Source organism: Ochotona princeps, chromosome 1 (genome assembly GCF_030435755.1).
Source record: "Ochotona princeps isolate mOchPri1 chromosome 1, mOchPri1.hap1, whole genome shotgun sequence".
Lineage (NCBI taxonomy): Eukaryota > Metazoa > Chordata > Mammalia > Lagomorpha > Ochotonidae > Ochotona > Ochotona princeps.
The window spans coordinates 101,829,957-101,848,506 of NC_080832.1; the positions used below are offsets into that span (position 1 = coordinate 101,829,957).

Here is an 18,550-nt window from a genome sequence, read left to right on the forward strand (position 1 = left end):
TGGGGATTTCTGGTTCAATAGAAGAAAATGAGCATACAAAATTGGTTGATGAAGTTTTTTTTTTTTAAAATTTTAACCACGACTTCCCAGAGAGGACACTCTGTCATTTCCAACTGGCTTGTAGGATCTGTCTTGGATTGGTGACAGGTCTACCGAGAAGGTCATGGTCAAATGTCCTCTAGATATTTGCCTCTGTTGCAGATATAACTTTTTATACCTGTCTTCCATTGCAACAGATATCTGCAGGGCCTACATTTTTCTTTTGAGAGTTAAGCCCAGCCATTTTACTTTCAAGTTTGCTCTGCTTCTTGTGTCAACCTTGGAATCTCTTGAGCTGGACATTTCTTTACCTTAAACATATCACCATCTTGACTCAACATGTAGATTTTGTTGAGAAACACTATGTTCAGATTTTATGTCAGAATAAGTGATCTGAACTCAGCAGTCAGTTCATAAATTAGGCTCCATGAGATAAAGTTCTGTTTTTCTTGCAGCTTGTAGCAGCCTGGATGGAATCCTGTGGTGTGGCTGTGAAGAGAGCTATAGATGGTTTCCTCTCTCATGCCTTGACCCCCAGTATTGTTATCTTCACATGGCTGCATCACCTCCAAGCTGTGAATGTCATCTCAACAACCTCAGCCACAGTGTCAATTTCTGTGAGAGAGCAAGTAAGCACATGAAGATGATCTGAGCCAGGGTCTACCCCACCTCAGCGTGCATCAGAAAGGGAACTGCAGCTGTTTGCCTCAGTGAGGAGAGGCAATGTTCTTAGAGACATTGAATATTGATGATATTCCCTGTTAGGTGTGGCTAGACCCGGTGAGAATATCATCAGGCTAAAGATCCAGAAGTACAAGTTAATAATTGGGTATCACTTCAACCTCTAGGAAGATCCAATTCAGTTCTGCAATTGTACTATTCTATTGAGCTTTCAGGAGTGAAATAGCAAAGAGAGAAATTGCTTGAATAAACATTATTTCTCTTTCTAGCCACTTTTCACTTCTTGTGCCAAGATCAAACATCTTTTGAAAGATGTCATGTTTCATGCATGTTCAAGACATGCAAAGCTACACCACCAGGGCGTTTCCATGGAATGATGGAGACATGTGTAGGAGGGACATGCCCATAAACAATGTTTAGATACAGAGACCATGAAGGAGTATGGCTACAGTGCTGTAGGGATGCACGGGGTATTTACAGAAGTGATGGCATTTGATCAGGTCAGAATGTTGGATAAGATTTGTTAATTAAAAAAAAATGTTGGAGTTAGCAAGTAGTGATTTTCTTGTTTGGATTTTTTTTTTTTTTTGGTTTGTTTCTATAAGGACAATGATTAAGCTTGTATCTAGTATGGAAATACAAGGACCTCATAGCGCAATAGTAGTGTGTCTGACTTCAGAATGGAAATAGATTCCAGTGTTCCGTGACAGCCTTTTCTAGCCACACATGAATGGTAGTACATAAACTTACTTGTCACATATCCTGGTTCCCAGTATGTTAGCATTACTGTTCCAAATCACTTTTGAAAGTTCTGGAGTTTATGCTTCCTATTTTATTTTAGGCAAACATTTGTTATGGAAAGAAATGGAAGTTATCACTGTTGAATAGATGAGGTCTGAATTGTACTTATATAATTTTGTGTTTCTAATAAAATTAAGATAGTAATTTACTGTTTCCATGAACTTGTTTTTATCTCCAAAGAGGTGTGGGGAACTTTCAAAATTAATGAAAGATTTACAAAAGACCTTTTGAATTTGTCTTCTCTCATATACTCCAAATACACAGCTGGAATTGAAATGCAAGTAAGCACTTTTCAACTTATTATAAAGAATTTACTGCTAAATACACATTCATATGTCTTTAATTTAACATGTGTTTTTAATGTGTGCTATGCATCATGTGTTTTCAGTGAGTTATTATAAAGCAGTTATTTGCTCTACCTGCAAGTAAGTGACATTCCTTGAGCATTTTCTTTCTAGGAAAGTTGAGTGACTGACTGCTTTCTACTCCTGTCCAACTTGGCTACTAGGGTAATACTATACTAAGGCCTCTTATTATTTGTTGCTTTTTATTTGCCCAAATAAAATTTTTATGACCTAAGTTTGATCATCAACATTTGTATTCTTCCATAAAGAAGACCTTCAAGTAGAGCCTGAAAAGTTTACCAGGCAAAACTCTGGACTTCTTTATGAAGTAACACAAAAGCTAGATTAGCATAGGAAAATGGTTCAGATATGGTTCTAACTAAAGGTATGAACAATTACATTGTAGTTAAATTTGATTTAAGTGCTTAGCAAGATCAATGGTTTGTTTTTAATGAAAAATTGGAATTGTTTTAATACTTGGCACCAGGTATATCTTGTGACTGATTACCCACTGATTATTTACAATTTTTTAAAAAGATTTATTTTTATTGGAAAGGCAGATTCACAGAAAGAAGGAGAGACAGAGAGAAAGATTTTTCATTTACTAGTTACTCTGCAATGGCGAAATGTCAAGAGGAGCCAGGAACTTCTTCTGGGTCTCCCATGTGGGTGCAGGACCCCAAGGTTTTGGGCCATTCTCTGCTGCTTTCCCAGGCCATAAGCAGAGAACCGGATGGAAAGCGGAGCAGCCCAGCCATGAACTGGTGCCTATATGGGATCTTTGTGCTCAGAAAGGGACAATTAGCCAATTGAGCTCAGACTAAATTATTTACAATATTTAAACTAAATTTTGTGTATCTATGTGTGCCTGCTTCTTTGTAAGTTTACATTTTTGACTGCAATTTTAACTGCATTTGTATGACATGCAACTACTTAACATTGAATGTATTTGCTTATTTGCTACTGTTTTTAATCTATTCTATTTAGTTTATAACAGATTTAATGTGATATATAAGTATAATTCTAAGAATATAATGCTATTTTCCCCTTCCTCACTCCCCCCTGTCTTTATTTCTCTTTCTCTCTCTCTCTCTCTCTCTCTCTCTCTCTGTCTCTCCCTGTCTCTCTCTCTCTCTTTTTTTTTTTTATTTGCAATAGCATACTTAAAGTTTATTGTGAGCATCTACTATTTGCTGGAATGTTTTTTTGAAGAGTGGGACAAAGATTAACACATTGTACTTTATTCTCTTTCTAAGCTTAAAGAAGCATACAAAGGGATTCAAGGTTTTGAGTCAGTTCAGGTCAAGCAATTTCGGTAAGTAACAATGACCTTAAAAGAACAGGATCATGTACCAGACCTACAGAGTATAAATTCATGTTCCCAGGTGAACATGGCAGAAAACAGGGCAGAATTTATCTTTTTAGTAGAATTCTTCCTAGCAGAAGAGTCCACAATCCTTCAAAAAATTCTAAAGGGGAATGTCTAGGTCCTCAATTGAATGAGTTTAAGAAGATAAATTTTAAAGAACATTCTCCAAGTTGTGAATCAGAGAATAGAATTACAAAGCCATGTAAGTTTGGAAGGAAGCAGGAAATGATGTGCATGGTACGGAATGGGATGAAGGGTGGATATGTGAGTTTTTCCTTGCTTACTTATAGGAGGAATGACATGTAACCTGCAGCCAGCCTTGGGTATAATACAGTTTTGTACAGTTGTCATGTGTACACCATAGTTCAAAACTCGATGGTTACTGTCGACAGCAAACACAGAAATATTTAGTGAATTTTATTTTTGTTTATATCTTAACCGTAAATGCCATTTAGTTAATCATGTGTTCGTTGAGCAAAAAACTATCAAAAGTCCACTTATTATAGGAAGTAGTTTAGATGTCAGAGAACTTGAAATAGGAAATTTCCAACAGCTTTTCCTAAAGTCATGCTGGACATTGTCTTTTGAGTTATCCATATCTTACTATAGAGACTCCTCCAAAAATTTTATGTAAAATTCAATGTTACAAAAAAGTTTTTTCTTTTTTATACATTGGAAGTCTATATAACTAATCATATTTTTCACTTTTGATTTTACTACAGTGAGCAGATAGACAGAATTTAAACTCAATATTTTTATTCTACATGACTATTTGTCTATTTCCCTTGTCTTGCTTTTATGTTTCTTTCCATTTCTAACATTTCATTACGCGTATTTATACATCATTTCCAATAATGTGTGGGTATATTATAATAAAAGTAGGCAAAAGTTAATAAATTCATTTTTGGCTTAACTGTGTACATGTATGATTTAAAACAAGTCTTAATTTTGTAGTGTCTTAACTTAGCTAACAAGTAGGACAATTAATGTCTATGAAATCTGATTTAGCTTTATTAAATAAAACAAAACAAAAGGCATGAAAATATATTGCAAGCAGTGTAGAAGTGACCCATTGATTCAAAGGCAATAGGAACTTCAATCAGACAAAAGCGTATTTGGATTTATTAATATATCTTGAACAAAAGCTCAATGAAGTAAGTAAGAATTTGCATTTTGGAGCCACATACATTCTGTAGACTTTTATTGTATGATTTATAAAATGAAGATAACACCGTGTTTAGTTCATGGAGTTAATGAAAGGTTAACCTAATACATGTGATTTCATTCACTTTCATGGCTGCAAACACCATCTGCATTCTTGTGTTTTCAATTTTGTTTCTTGAGTTGATGTCTTCCCTAAACTTCAGATCCACGTATCCACTGCCTGCTTGATGTCTTCAGTTGGTTTTCCAACAGGCAATGGAAGAGAAAGTGTCAGATCCTGAGGTTCTTCAACTCTTCTCCTGATCTACAACCTACTTCTCTCACTGTCTGGTCCATCTCACTTAGAGTGTTGTGATTTTTTTTCCACTGCAAGGCTCGAACCTTGGAACTATCCTTTGTTTCAATGTATTTTACTAAGATATAATTTACATGCGAGGGAACACTTAAACCTGAGGCGAAAGGTTCAATCAGCTGGCACCAATGTTTCAGCAAGTCCTTCATGCCAAAGCAGAGCATTTCGATCATATTCAAGGTGCCTCGCACTGCTTCCCAGATAGGCCTATCTCCCGGGTCTCTCAGGAGAAGCAACCACTGTTCTAATTTTTTTTGTCAAATGTGAGTTATGCCTGTTGCACATTTCATGTGTAAGAAGTAGCGTGGCATGTAGCTTTCTTTCTGTCAGTGTAACATTTGTCCGTTTTCTGAGTGTCTGTGGGTCTTCCTTCTCAGATGTACTCCTTTGTATAAATATGCCAGAAGTTTTTTTTTTTTTTCACTGCTTGAAGTGATTTTTCACTGATTTCCTTCTCGGACATCTGTAATCTGCTTCACCAGCAAGTCCTATTGCTATGTCTTTAAATACAGCTGGGATATGACCACTCCTCTTAACCTGCATGGCTACCCAGCTAATTCCAGACACCATCACTTCATTCTTGCTAGTTTTCTTGCTTCCCTGTTTGCCTCCCTATAGCATATTTTCTACACAGAAGCCAGAGTGATGATCTTAAACACTAAGTTTGATCACTTTAATAACTTTTAATGAAGAATACAGTTAAAACTGTAAGCCTGTATGAAATTTAGCTTATTGGTACTCATCTAATATTATCTCTTTTTTCCCTTTACTCATTGCTTTTTGTTTAACTCATGCTAGTTTCTAAGTTTGCCAAATGAGCAGTTTGCTGCCTTGGTGTCTTTGCTGGCACACTACATAAATGTCCTTTCCATCATTGCCTTTCCTTGTCTTCCTTTAGACCTCAGCTTCAAGCAATCTCTGCACAGAGAAGCCTTCCTTGACCAGCCTTGTGTGAAGTGTGGCCTCCATTTTATCTGCTAATCTTGTTAGTGCATTTGTCTCTCTTAGCACCTAATATGTTTAAATGTGTGTGGGAGTATTTGGTAGGTACTTATTTGCCTTGATTTCTCATTAGCATGAAAGTGGGAACAAAACTTATTAGCTTTATTTCTATGAACTAAATATTACCAACACAAAGAATAAGCTTGGAGAAATTGATTAAGTAAATCGTAGTCCTCATTTTTTTTCCCTGCAGAGGTGGAAGCATTGTTGTTGGTTTTGAAGTCATTGGCTCCAGCAGCTCATCAGAGCTGCTGCTATCCCTTGAGCAGGTGGCAGATAAGGCTAAGACAGCCCTTCATCAGCTGTTTCCACTGGAAGACAGCTCTTTCAGAGTGTTCCAAAAAGGTAATACTGAACTCTCATTGTCTGCTTGGGTTAACCAAATCCTTTAATTAGTAGTTCATTCGTGTCCTCAGGAAGTCGGTGGATGATTTTTCTGATTGGTCTAAAACAGTGTTTCAGTAGAAAAGGCAGCTGTTTTCTCCTGCAGTGATAAAATTCAGCTGCAGTTTTGCCTATTTCCAATTCTTGCTGATGCATGCTCTGATTTCCGTCTCCTACTGTAAACAGTATGGATGGCTGATTTCACTGCAGACTGATAGACACATTGAAAGATCCTGAGGCTGTCACTATTTCTAAATCACAGTGTAAGGAACTAAGGAAAGAATGCAATGATTCATATTTTATATCTCTCACACACAGGCTCATTATTTCTTTTCTTTTAATTTCTTTTTTTGAATTTTAGTTTTAAAGAACACATGATAATTATATATATTTATAGAATACAACACAGTGTCTCAAACATGCATACACTATGATATGATCAAATCAGAGTAACTAGTATATCTAGGACCTTAAACATTTATCATTTTTTGAGTGATAATATTCAAAATAATTTCTTTCCTCTGTTTTGAAAACCACAAAAATATTCAGCCATAAAAAGAATGAAAATCTGGGTATAGTGAGTAAGTCCACTCCCTACAATGTTGGCTTCCCATGTGGTCACCATTTGTTGGCCTGGCTGCTCCATTTCTGACCCAGCTTCCTGCCAATGGTCTCAGAAAGGCAGCAACAGAAGATCTGAGTGGGCTCCTGCTATCCATGTGTGAAACCTGGAGGAGGCTCCCATCTCCTGGATGTGGCCTGGCCATGATCAGCCATCTGGATGGTGACAGAGGTGGAAAATCTCTTTCTGTTTCTCCCACTCTTTGCTGTAACTCTTTCAAATAGACAGATAAAATCTTTGAAGAGAAGAATGAAATTCTTTAATTTTCAGCAATACAGATAAACCTGGAGAACATTGTGTTATGTGAAATACCCAAGCACAGGAAGACTAACATTATATAATATCACTCATATATAGAACCGAACAAAGTTGATCTCACAGAAGCTGTCAGAATGGTAGTTACTAGAACCTGGGGAGAGGTAGGAGTGTGGGGAGAGGAAATGGGCCAATGAGTTGTAGTTAGATAGGAAAAAAAAAAGGTTTGGTGTTCTGTTTCATGGTGTAGGAACTAGCAATAATAAATTTTATATTCTTTTTACTTTCATATGCTAATCTTAAACCTCTACTGCCAAACTGTGTGCCGCTTTCAGCCTTTACTGCTAAAATGTGTGTCACTTTCAATATTTATTTAGCAAACATTTATTAAGTGGTCAAAATGTTTAGGCATTTAAGATACAGCAATTGAGGAAACAAACAAAAATAGTGGTCCTTGTGGAACTACCAGTCAGCATTTTCATCCTCCAGTTCCGTTCATACTAGAGTAGCTCGCAGCAAGTTGCAATTTGTGTGGCTTTAATAAGAAGTGTAAAATAGGGCCAGGCAGGATAGCCTAGTCGCTAAAGTCTTGGCCTTGCAAACACCGGGATCCCATATGTGCACTGGTTCTAATCCCGGTGGCCCAGCTTCCCATCCAGTTCCCTGCTTGTGACCTGGGAAAGCAGTATAAGACGGCCCAAAGCTTTCGGATCCTGCACCTGCATGGGAGACCCAGAAGAGGATCCAGGCTCCTGGCTTTGGGTTGGCTCAGTTCCAGCCATTGTGGCTGCTTCTGAAGTGAATCAGAGAACTGAAGATCTTCCTTTCTGTCTCTCCTCTCTGTATATCTAACTTTCCAATAGAAATAAAATTGTTTTTAACAAAAGAAGAGATGATTGCAAAATAAGAAGTACCTCTTTTATTTTTTTTCTTTTATTTTTATACCACAAGCTTTTTTTTTTGTTGTTGTTCTTTTTTTTTTTTTCCACATCAATATCATTTTACCCTGTATATGTGGTCAGGGAAAAAAACAAAGGGAAAAACCCCACCCAACCTCCCACCCATCCCAGATCGCCAACAGGAGGCACGCTCTGAGGGTCCTGCTCATACAGTTTTGATAGTTCATCAGTTCTGGATTGCTGCCAATCTCTCAGTTCCAATCGCAATGAATCCTATTCAGAATCCACTGGCTGACAGTCTCTTCATGGTTGGGGTTCTAAGATCAGCAGTTCAGTTGGAGGGATCTCCAAAGAAACTTCATCTGAGATGATCCCATGCCTGATTCTTGTGTGAGTTTGCTAGTACAGAGTCCGACACCGTCTGTCACACCAATCAGCTTATGCTCATGCTGGTCGTTGGGATTGCTGGGTTCGTTCTGTTTCCAGGCCTGTCTTTCTTGTGAACCAACGGGTGTTGTAGTCCAGTTTGATCCTCCCCACTTCATACTCGGTCCTCACGCAAACCGGTTGGAGCTGCAGCCTGGTTGGGGCGACTCCCCATAACCCCCACCAGTTCTGCCTCCTACCCTGGTTCCCATGCTTGCCAGTATGCACTGCAGGCTTGTCAAGTCTGTCCCACATCCTGTTTAGCTCTCGCACGTGTCAATGGGCATTGAAGCCCAGCTCAACCCAACCAACCTACTATCCAGCCCACACACCTACTGACAGGTGCCCTTCTGTACAGCCACCCCTGCCCCTGTCCTGGTGTTCGTGCTGTCCAATGAGAGTGGTAGCCCCGAAGGAGGTGCCCACTATTTCCCTTCTAGGCCACACTCCCAGATTATGCATTCTCCAGGTAGTTCTGGCATTTGATTTGACAGAATTAGCTCCAAGTGCCAGCCTCTGCCAGCTAGTACTGTGGCTAGCCCAACCAACCCTCACCCACTCGAGTTTTTGCTTGTACCAGTTGGAACAGTCAGCCCACCGTGGCCCTTCCCTTATCTAGTCCACATGAGGCCCACAGGTGTAACAGCCATGCCTATTCTGATCTGCCCCCATCCCAGCTCATGTTTTCCAATGGAAATAGTTGTTCAGCAGGGGAGCCAACATTCCCCTGTCAGCTTTGCCTCCTCCCCCTGATTATCACATGTGCTGTTTGAGCGCTGCAACCACATCTAGTACGGCTCATCTCACCTTGGCATTCCTTATTGTGTGCTAGTATGTGTCGCAACCAAACCTGGCTCAACCCACACTCTGGTGAGTTCTGGCGCTCGGACTCACCAGCGGGTGATGTGAACAGGTTCAGCCTGGTCTGCCCCCAATCCATGCCAGGTGTATACCAGTGGGATAATTTCCATAGCCTGTTCTGGGCTGTTTCCTATTGTGCTTCTTGCGTTTACCTGCAGGGACTGTGTCCTGCCAGAGGAGTTGCTCAGGCTCCTCCATCAGAAACTCTCCCAGTGCCAGGTTTCGTGCAAACCAGTGGGTCCATGAGCCAACCCTGTTCAGTTCACCTCCTGTCCTAGCAGGAACAGTGGTGTTTCCTGACTGTTTTTCAACCCAATCTGGTTCTTATTGTTGGATGTTTCAACCCAGCCATGGCTCTTCCATACCCCCATACAGCTTACACATGGTTCAGTAAGGGCTGAGACCTAGCCTAGTCTGTCATACATTTCCCCTGGTCCTGCAGAGCAACAGATGGTGTTGGAGTCTGGCCCGGCTTGGTGCTTCCATTCCCAGTCCACACTTGTGCCAAGTGGGATTACACTCATATCCTGATCAGAACGCAGCCCCATTTATAGCCCATGCGCTCATTGGTGGGAAACTCAACCCAGCTAGAGTATCCCCTTAGCTGCCCAACTGGGCCTATTCCCAGCCTTAGATCTTGTGAAGGCCAGTGGTTGCTATGATTCAACTTGGTAGAGCCCCTGTATTGTCCTGTCCCTTTAGATGCTGTGGCTTAGCATCCCTGTCTTACGCAGATCAGTAGGTGCAAGGCCCTACTTGGCGTGACCTGTGCTCCAACCTGATTTCTGTTGTTTCTTGTGAGTTAAGGTTTGTTCAGCCCTGCCCATTCTGTTCCCTTCCAGTGGCAGCACGGCCCACCCCACATCCTGTTAAAGGATGCACTTTCAGGTGCTGCTGCCTTGACCTGCGCTGACTGTTTTGGGTTCCTGCACCTGTGTGTGATGCCAGGTGGCATGGTCACATCTAGCTTAGTCCATCCCAACCCCAGCTTGCGAGCTAACCAGGGGAACTTGTATTTCCACAGGGTTGGGCCCACACAACCCCATAGATTCTACCCCAAGACCAAGTTCTCTAGCGTGCTGGATAGAGTCTTGACCCTGCCAAATGTGACCACTCTACCACTCCACCAAACAGTTGGGTAATGGTACCCATCACTGCCAAAGAGGCCCCCATCCATAGCATTGGTGTCCTGGTGGTTTGGAGGGAAGTACCCAGGAGACAATTATGGTTAGTTAGATACACCAACCCAATTTGGAATACAGAAATGGCCTGTTTGCCTAGAACATCACTGATCGTCACACATAGCCCACACCAGAAGTACCTCTTTTAAATAGCCTGGAATCTTTTAATTGTATCATTATTGCTTTGTTCCTTCATATTTTGAAGATGTTAAGACTGTCTAGTGTTCCTTTAAAGGATGAAAATGTTTCCTGAACTGGTCACATCTTGTTTGGTTTCCTCATTTAGGAGCTGGTCAGCCATTTAAATGTTAGTGCCACAGATTAGACACCAAGATGGAGAAATAGCTCAGGGATGGGGCATCCAGAGGGAAAAAGGATGGACACTGGTAAGGATGAAGTTGGGCATTGAAGATAATAAATGTCTACTTGTGGATTTGGCCTGGGTTTGGCTCTGACCATATGAGTTCTAGAGCATTTAAACATGACTGCATAGGTTGAAAGTCCACTGGATATTCTGGGTCAGATTTCCTCTCTGTTCTCATTCTTTTCCAGCCCAGTGTAACAACATTTTCTTTGGATTTGGGTCTATCAAGGATGTGTACACTCTTCCCTGTAGCAACGGTTACAAAGGAAACATCACAGCCAGGTGCCAGTCCTCCGGGTGGCAAGTCATCAGGGAAAAGTGTGTGCTGTCTCAGCTGGAAGAACTGCAGAAGGTGAAGCACTTTCACTTTGTGGATGAATACTAGTTTTGTGTTTCATGTGTACATTTCCTAGTAAGCGTGGCTGCATGGAGGGGGAAATACATTATGACAATTAATCATGGTGCATAAGGCAAAGGTGATATGAGACCCTCGTAAACACAGGGAATATGACTTTGAGTGGCAGAATTCAAAGTCAGTGTTTTTTGGTATTTTTGTTTTTGTTTTGTTTTAGAAACAAATGCAGTGAAGTTAACCAGTATTTGGTTACATGGAAGGTGGTAGAGTAGCAACCACGCTGGCCCCAAAAGTCCAGAACACCTGGAAATCAAAGAGTAAAGTGACAGTATGAATTTGACCTACTTGATTAAAACACGTAATGATTCACACACATGAAAAATACAAAAAGGGAATGGATGAGACAGAAGTGAGCCATACAGAATGAGAGAACTTTAACAGGCTTTAAGGGCCATATGGTTCATAATCTCCTTTTATAGATTAAGAAATAAAAGACCCAGGGACCAGTGGTCCCTCTGGTTGCAACACTTCTTATCTAGAAACATGCTCATTTGATTCCCAGTCCTAAGCTATGACCATATGATATGATACTGTTAGGTTTAAGTGTTTTGAAAAGATGAATGTAAAGAAGTAAATAGAAATCAAAACTCAAGTCAAAAAAGAAGGGCTCCAAGAGCAGTTCACAGACATTGTTGTGCCAAGAAGATCTCCACACTTAGCAAAATTGCAACCCCAGCAGGAAACCCTACTGTTACTCTAGAGAATCTCACAGTGGTATTTAGGGGAAGAGGGGCTGTGTTTATGTTTCTGTCTCAGACCTTAGGGGAGGAGGATTGGACCAGATAACCAGTAGGCACCAATCTTGCTCTTGTTTGTTTTGTTTCAGTCTGGACTTGGAAAATAGTTGGGACTACTATGTTCCAGAACATGAGTGTAGGAAGACCCCAAGTTCTCTGGTCAGAGAAAAGCCAAGTCAGCTAAGAGAAAAAGAGGGATCATGGGTAGATCTGGGCTCCTGGGTTGACATGTTAAACAAATATTCTTCCTTTACTGCTGTCCAAGTTATCCTAGTACAATGTAACAGATGGGAGCTTCTCATAAGAAATAAAAGTCCAAACTCACTGATAAAGACAAAGCATGAACAGCCTAGTGGTCAAGTAACTAAGAAAGTCCCTGATCTTGTCCTATAAGGGATTCTCAGTGGAATGGTCATAACATAGGATTAGTACCAGTAAATTTTGGTTTACTACTCCCAGCTTGGAAAGCCATCAAATCTAATTAAAACCCAATTTTTAATGTAATTTAAGTAATGCACATAAAATTGCTTTTTAATGACTCTTTTTCAGTTTTTGTTCTGTTAGTCTTACAAGAACAATGATCCAGTGAATCCATGGCAAAGTATTTAGCATGATGTCTGGAGCAGAGAAGGCATGCAATAGCACCTGTTCTTATCAGAGCTATGTAATTATTCTACTATAAAATGCACAGTGCGAATGTTAGTTTCATGCGGCCAAGACATCTGATTTAAATTTGATGGAGCACAAGTATTTTATAGGGTTTTAGAATGTAACCATTTTTATTTTTAGAATTTTAGCTTAATTGCAGAAAATGCCACTGAGTCAGACCTGTCATCGATGGTACACAATCTTTCCGTCATCCTTCAGCAAAGTCCATCAACTACATCTGGGAATCTGGCTTTCGTGGTGAATATGCTGACTAGTGTTTCAGTCCTGTCTCTGGCAAACCAGTTCAGGGTGTCCAATTCAACAATGGAGGTACGTTCTGCCTGTGTGTGAAGGGCTCATGTTCAATGCCTCAGCATAGTAGGAGAAATGACAAAAGCTAAAATGATGGGGAACCACTGGAAAAGACAGTAGAGTTGGATTACAATCCTCTTGTGAGCTTTATCACTTTCTCTGCAATATGTAAGGATCTCATTTGGTCAGTAAATGAGTTCAACTTAAGGGGGAGATGTCTGTGCAGTTCGCCTAGGCAGCACCTGGCTTAAAGGAAAAGATGTGCCTCAGAACTGAATGGCACGTTCAAAATTTTGAGTATACACTTGTTATTCTTTATTGTGTCCATAGTTTTGACTTTAGCAGTATGTATTTTAAGAACTCAATTCTCTGGACTGGAAAATTCATGGTTTCATTTTAACATTTGATAATTACTTTCAAAAATTAAAAAATGATATATGGTCACTATAGGAATGTCAAACAAGCACATAGTAAATAGTCTGTGATCTGATCATTCCAGAATAGTCACTGTTTACAATTTGGTTATCATCTTCATCTCTGGCAGAATGAGAAGACACACATAAAAGGTGGTTAATAAATATTTATTCAACAAATATTCTACCAATTTGATTATATGTGTTTTATTTGTTAAAGTGTGTAGATGTAGTACAATGTGTCTTGTAAGAGTTCTTGGGAAATGCATGATACAAAAAACACCTATGCATGAATTAAAAAATATATACCAAAACAAGCTTATCTTTTAATTTCTTTCCCACAAACTGTTTTAAGTATTCTTGTATTGTGTTGCCTAATCACCAACTTATGCACTGTATTTAGTGAATATTGTATTAAAGATGACATTCAATTAATTCCGTGAATTAAAGAAAAGTTGCTCAAATTTGTTTTCTTAAAAAACTTGATTACATGTTGTGTATAGCAACTGACCAAAACAAAATGACAAAGAGGCTAAAAATAAAATGAAGAGTGATAACAGTGTAACCAAAGACAAAGCAAAAGAATGCAAAGCTTTTTAGGGAGTAGTTGAGGAAGTGCACTGAGATTCTAGGCTGGGAGTCACAGCTGCTGTGTTTAGTGAGACTCTGTCCGAGTGATGGATGCCTGTAGCTGATGCCTGGGAACCGGGGCTGAAACTAAGACATAACTCTGTAGCAGAAAATGAGCTTGTAAGCAGCTTCTTGGAAAAAAACGCTCTAAGTTTGTAGGTAGTATAGACAAAGCTTAAACAAGAGTAGATTTAAACTTGAGCATCTATGACATGATTTTTAGTACTTCTGATGTTAGTAATAGAAGCATAAGATAGGAAAGCTTTTGAAAGTGCGGTTTCCTCTGAGTGTCAAGCCTCAATAGCAGTGCAGTCTTTTTATCACTTCAGGAAGAAGCAGCCAAAATTTGAGGGTGCTGTCATTTGGTGCTGAAATCTCAGTGTGCTTACAAATTCCTGGGTGATCCCCCTAGAAATGACATGATTCTGTGGACCCAACTTCATAACCCAACGGTCCCACAGAAACAGAGCAACTGAGCTGAGTTTAATTTATGAATTTTGATGTGGTCCTCTACTACGTCAGTTTCCAAGGTGTTTTTCCTATATTCATTACTAATAACAATTCATTCTTACTCCTCTTTTCTGTATTAAAAACACTGAGTGGCTTTCATCCTTGTATTTCAGAATGTCATCAGTATAGCTGATCACATCCTTAATTTGTCATCAGTAAAGAATTGGGCAGTTTTAATGCAAGAAGAAAAACACATCAGCTCACAGTTACTGGAGACACTGGAAAATATCAGCACTCTGGTTCCTCCGACAGCTCTGCCTCTGAATTTTTCTAGAGAATTCATTGACTGGAGAGGGATTCCAGTAACTGAAAGCCAAATCAAAAACGGTTACAACTATCAGACAGAAATGTTCCCCCCAAATACCTCCATTCCTATCAGAGGCCATTTATTAATTGAGTCTGACCAGTTTCAGAAACCACTTCCTCAAACTATAATCAGCATGGCCTCATTGACCATGGGAATCATTCTACCTGTTACCGCACAAGAAAATTCTCAGGTCAATGGACCTGTACTATCTACAGTTATCCAAAACTACTCTATAAATGAACTTCTCCTGATCTTTTCCAAGATAGAATCAAATCTGAGCCAGCCATACTGTGTGTTCTGGGATTTTAGTCACTTGCAGTGGAACAGTGCAGGCTGCCACCTCGTGAATGAGACTCCAGACTCGGTGATGTGTCGATGTACTCACCTGACTTCCTTCTCTGTACTGATGTCACCCTTTGTGCCTCCGGCAATCGTCCCTGTTGTGAAATGGATCACCTACGTGGGACTGAGTATTTCTATCACGAGTCTCATCTTATGCCTAGCCATTGAGGCTCTGCTGTGGAAGCAAATAAAGAAGAGCCAAACTTCCTACACACACCATATTTGCATGGTAAACCTAGCACTGTCCCTCCTGATTGCTGATGTTTGGTTTATCGTTGCTGCCATGGTGGACACCACGGCCAACCCTCCCGGAGTCTGCATTGCTGCAGTGTTCTTTACCCATTTTTTCTACCTTTGTCTGTTCTTCTGGATGTTCACGCTTGGTATCCTGCTGGTATATCGGATCATCCTTGTGTTCCATCACATGGCCCTGCCTTTGATGATGGCGATTGGCTTCTGCCTGGGCTACGGGTGCCCTCTCATCATATCTGTCATCACCATTGCAGTCACTCTACCTGGAAATGGCTACAGAAGTGAAGAAATGTGTTGGCTTAACTGGTCCAGTCAGAGCAAACCACTTTTGGCTTTTGTAGTCCCTGCATTGACAATTGTGACTGTGAATTTTTTTGTGTTGTTCTTAGTTCTCATGAAGCTCTGGAGGCCAGCTGTTGGAGAAAGATTGGGTCATGATGACAAGGCCACTGTCACTCGCATGGGGAAGAGCCTCCTCATTCTGACCCCTCTGCTAGGGCTCACCTGGGGCTTTGGCATAGGAACAATGATGGACAACCAGAATCTGGTGTGGCACATTACTTTTGCTTTATTTAATGCATTTCAGGTGAGAACAATTAGAATGACCCATTCCATTTTGAAGTAATTGGAATAAGTGTAGAGAATGCTAGTTAAGTCCACTTTAGGGATTGTTTCAGCTCCCAACCTCTAACAAGATTTGGGTTAAAACCAAATGGGAGCAGGGCCCGGCGGCGTGGTCTAGCAGCTAAAGTCCTCGCCTTAAATGCGCCGGGATCCCATATGGGCGCCGGTTCTAATCCCGGCAGCTCTGCTTCCCATCCAGCTCCCTGCTTGTGGCCTGGGAAAGCAGTCGAGGACAGCCCAATGCACTGGGAACCTGCACCCGCGTGGGAGACCCAGAAGAGGTTCCAGGTTCCCAGCTTCGGATCGGCGCGCACCGGCCGTTGCGGCTCACTTGGGGAGTGAATCATCAGATGGAAGATCTTCCTCTCTGTCTCTCTTCCTCTCTGTATATCTGACTTTGTAATAAAATAAAATAAATATTTAAAACAAAATGGGAGCAGTAAATAGAAAAACTCTATCTTCCCCAACAGTTTCCATAATATTAAACTAGAATATTGGGCTTCGTTAGTGATTCAATGCAATGCTAAAAGACTAGTGTTCACATAGCTGATATTAATCTATCTTGCTGTTGGTTCAGTCTTCTTTCTCTTTTCCAGACCTCTAAAGAAGCACACAAAGAAAGGAAAATAAATAAAAAAAAATTGATGACTCTGAATGGTGTAAAAGAAATCCCTATAGTGCAACATAGCAGGAGCTGGTGAACTGTGACCAGTAGCCTGTTTCTGCACATAAAGTTTTATTGGAACAAGCCATGTTCACAAGTTTATATATGACCTATGCTTTTGCAACCACATCAGAGTCAGATAGTTGCATGACAGATTGCCTAAAATACTGTAACTATGTGTGGGGAAAGCTTGCTGACCCCTGCGGTAGGGGACGGGTTCTACATGCTGCTCGGAGAGTGAGTAGACAGAGTAACACTCAGGTTCGATGAATCAAGAAGAGATCCTTCAATTCTGGTCCAATGAAATTTTGCTGGATTCCTTGGGCCATGCCTCATGCAAGTAGCAGTTAAATGTTTGAACATGAGTTAAATAGGTCTGGAGTCAAATACATCACTTACTTAACCAATTATGTGACTTGTAACAAATCACCTATTTTTTTTTTTTTTTGCTCAATCCCTTCTGTGAAATAGATGATAGTATTTAGTTTATATCATAGAATAAATGTAAGGATTAAACAAGATGATTTAACACTTGGCATGGTGTCAGACACATAGTAAATGCTCAGTCTGTGTCTTCCAGCAGCAGCTGGTTCTCCAGGTGTTGAGCACATTAGCTATTCAGCACCACAGTGATGCAAGTGGTAGTCATGCCAAGCTTGCACCTAACGGTGACAAGTCAGAGAGCCCTGGTAGCATAGGAAGGGTGGATTGTTGTCTGAACAGGCACCAACTGAAGCTATTGTTCAGTAAAAGGATTTCAGGGTCTAAGGAGACCTCTGCCAAGATTCCCTAAGAACTGATCTTGAAGTAAATGTTGCTCAGATCCATATTAGTCGGCTTCCTTCATTTGCTCATGCGGTTGGATCCCAGTGTCTGCTTACATCACATATAGTAGACATTTATTAAATGCTTGGTCTAAAGAAAGGTCAAGACAAAGCAGCAAAATGGAATGTATTTGTTTGCAGATTGGCATGACCCAAGAAAGAGGCATAAAGTTCTGCGTGCATTTAAAGCTTCATTCATACAATCATTTAGTCACATACTCAAACGTTTTGTGAGTATTCTGTTGCTCTAAGAACCCTGGAGACTACACAATATTGTTACTTTCAAGGAGCTTATTGTCCAGTAGAGAGAAAGAGAGAGAGAGAGAGAGAGAGAGAGAGAGAGAGAGAGAGAGAGAGAGAGAGAGAAAAGACCAGTTTCAGTGCTGGGTAACGTAACAATAGTATTACACATAATTTTTTTTCCTGGAAAAGCAAAATAAAGCAATATATGATTTCTTTCTATCTGTTTAAGGGCTTTTTCATCTTATGTTTTGGAATACTCTTGGATAGTAAGGTAAGTGTACTACTTTTTTTCTCCACCCCCTAGCTTGGTAAGCTTTTACTATAATTCAACAGGCCACAATCTGAAGACACAAAGGAAATAAATATTCACTGCTGAAAAGGCCAAATAGAAATCACTGCAAGTTGGATGTAAACATTTCAGGAGAAGAGAGAGTCTTTTTACCTTTAGTTTTATTTTTTGATGTTTCTTATTTATATAAAAGGAATAAATTTCATGTATTTCATTTTTCAGTTTTTTTTTTTTTTTTTTTTTTATTTTTATTACAAAGTCAGATATACTGAGAGGAGGAGAGATAGAGAGGAAGTGGAGCTGCCGGGATAAGAACCAGCGGCCATATGGGATCAAGGCGAGGACCTTAGCCACTAGGCCACGCTGCCAAGCCCTCATTTTTCAGTCTTAAGATCTTAATGATACATCCCAACCTCCCCTTCTCCCTTCCTGCCTTGATCCCTTTCTTCCTCCTTCTTCCTTTTTCATTTTGCTTCAACTTACTTCATAATATCAAGCTTAATCCTTTATTAACAGAAAGAACTCAGCAAATAGTAAGCAGGAAAACTACTGTTTCTCCAGAGCATAGTCCAGGGTTATAAAAAATAATCAAATCT

General features: G+C 40.2%; 1 protein-coding gene across 1 annotated transcript in view; it reads left to right on the top strand.

Annotated features, from left to right (window-relative positions):
• Positions 1-18,550, top strand: part of ADGRF1 (adhesion G protein-coupled receptor F1) — a 45,093-nt gene that overhangs the window by 19,967 nt on the left and 6,576 nt on the right. Inside the window, exons 6-13 of the mRNA XM_004590531.2 lie at positions 495-668; positions 1,702-1,802; positions 3,122-3,180; positions 5,946-6,097; positions 10,933-11,096; positions 12,686-12,874; positions 14,523-15,896; positions 17,895-17,936. Of these exons, the coding sequence (XP_004590588.2) occupies positions 495-668; positions 1,702-1,802; positions 3,122-3,180; positions 5,946-6,097; positions 10,933-11,096; positions 12,686-12,874; positions 14,523-15,896; positions 17,895-17,936 (2,255 nt within the window). The remainder of the gene's footprint in view (positions 1-494; positions 669-1,701; positions 1,803-3,121; positions 3,181-5,945; positions 6,098-10,932; positions 11,097-12,685; positions 12,875-14,522; positions 15,897-17,894; positions 17,937-18,550) is intronic.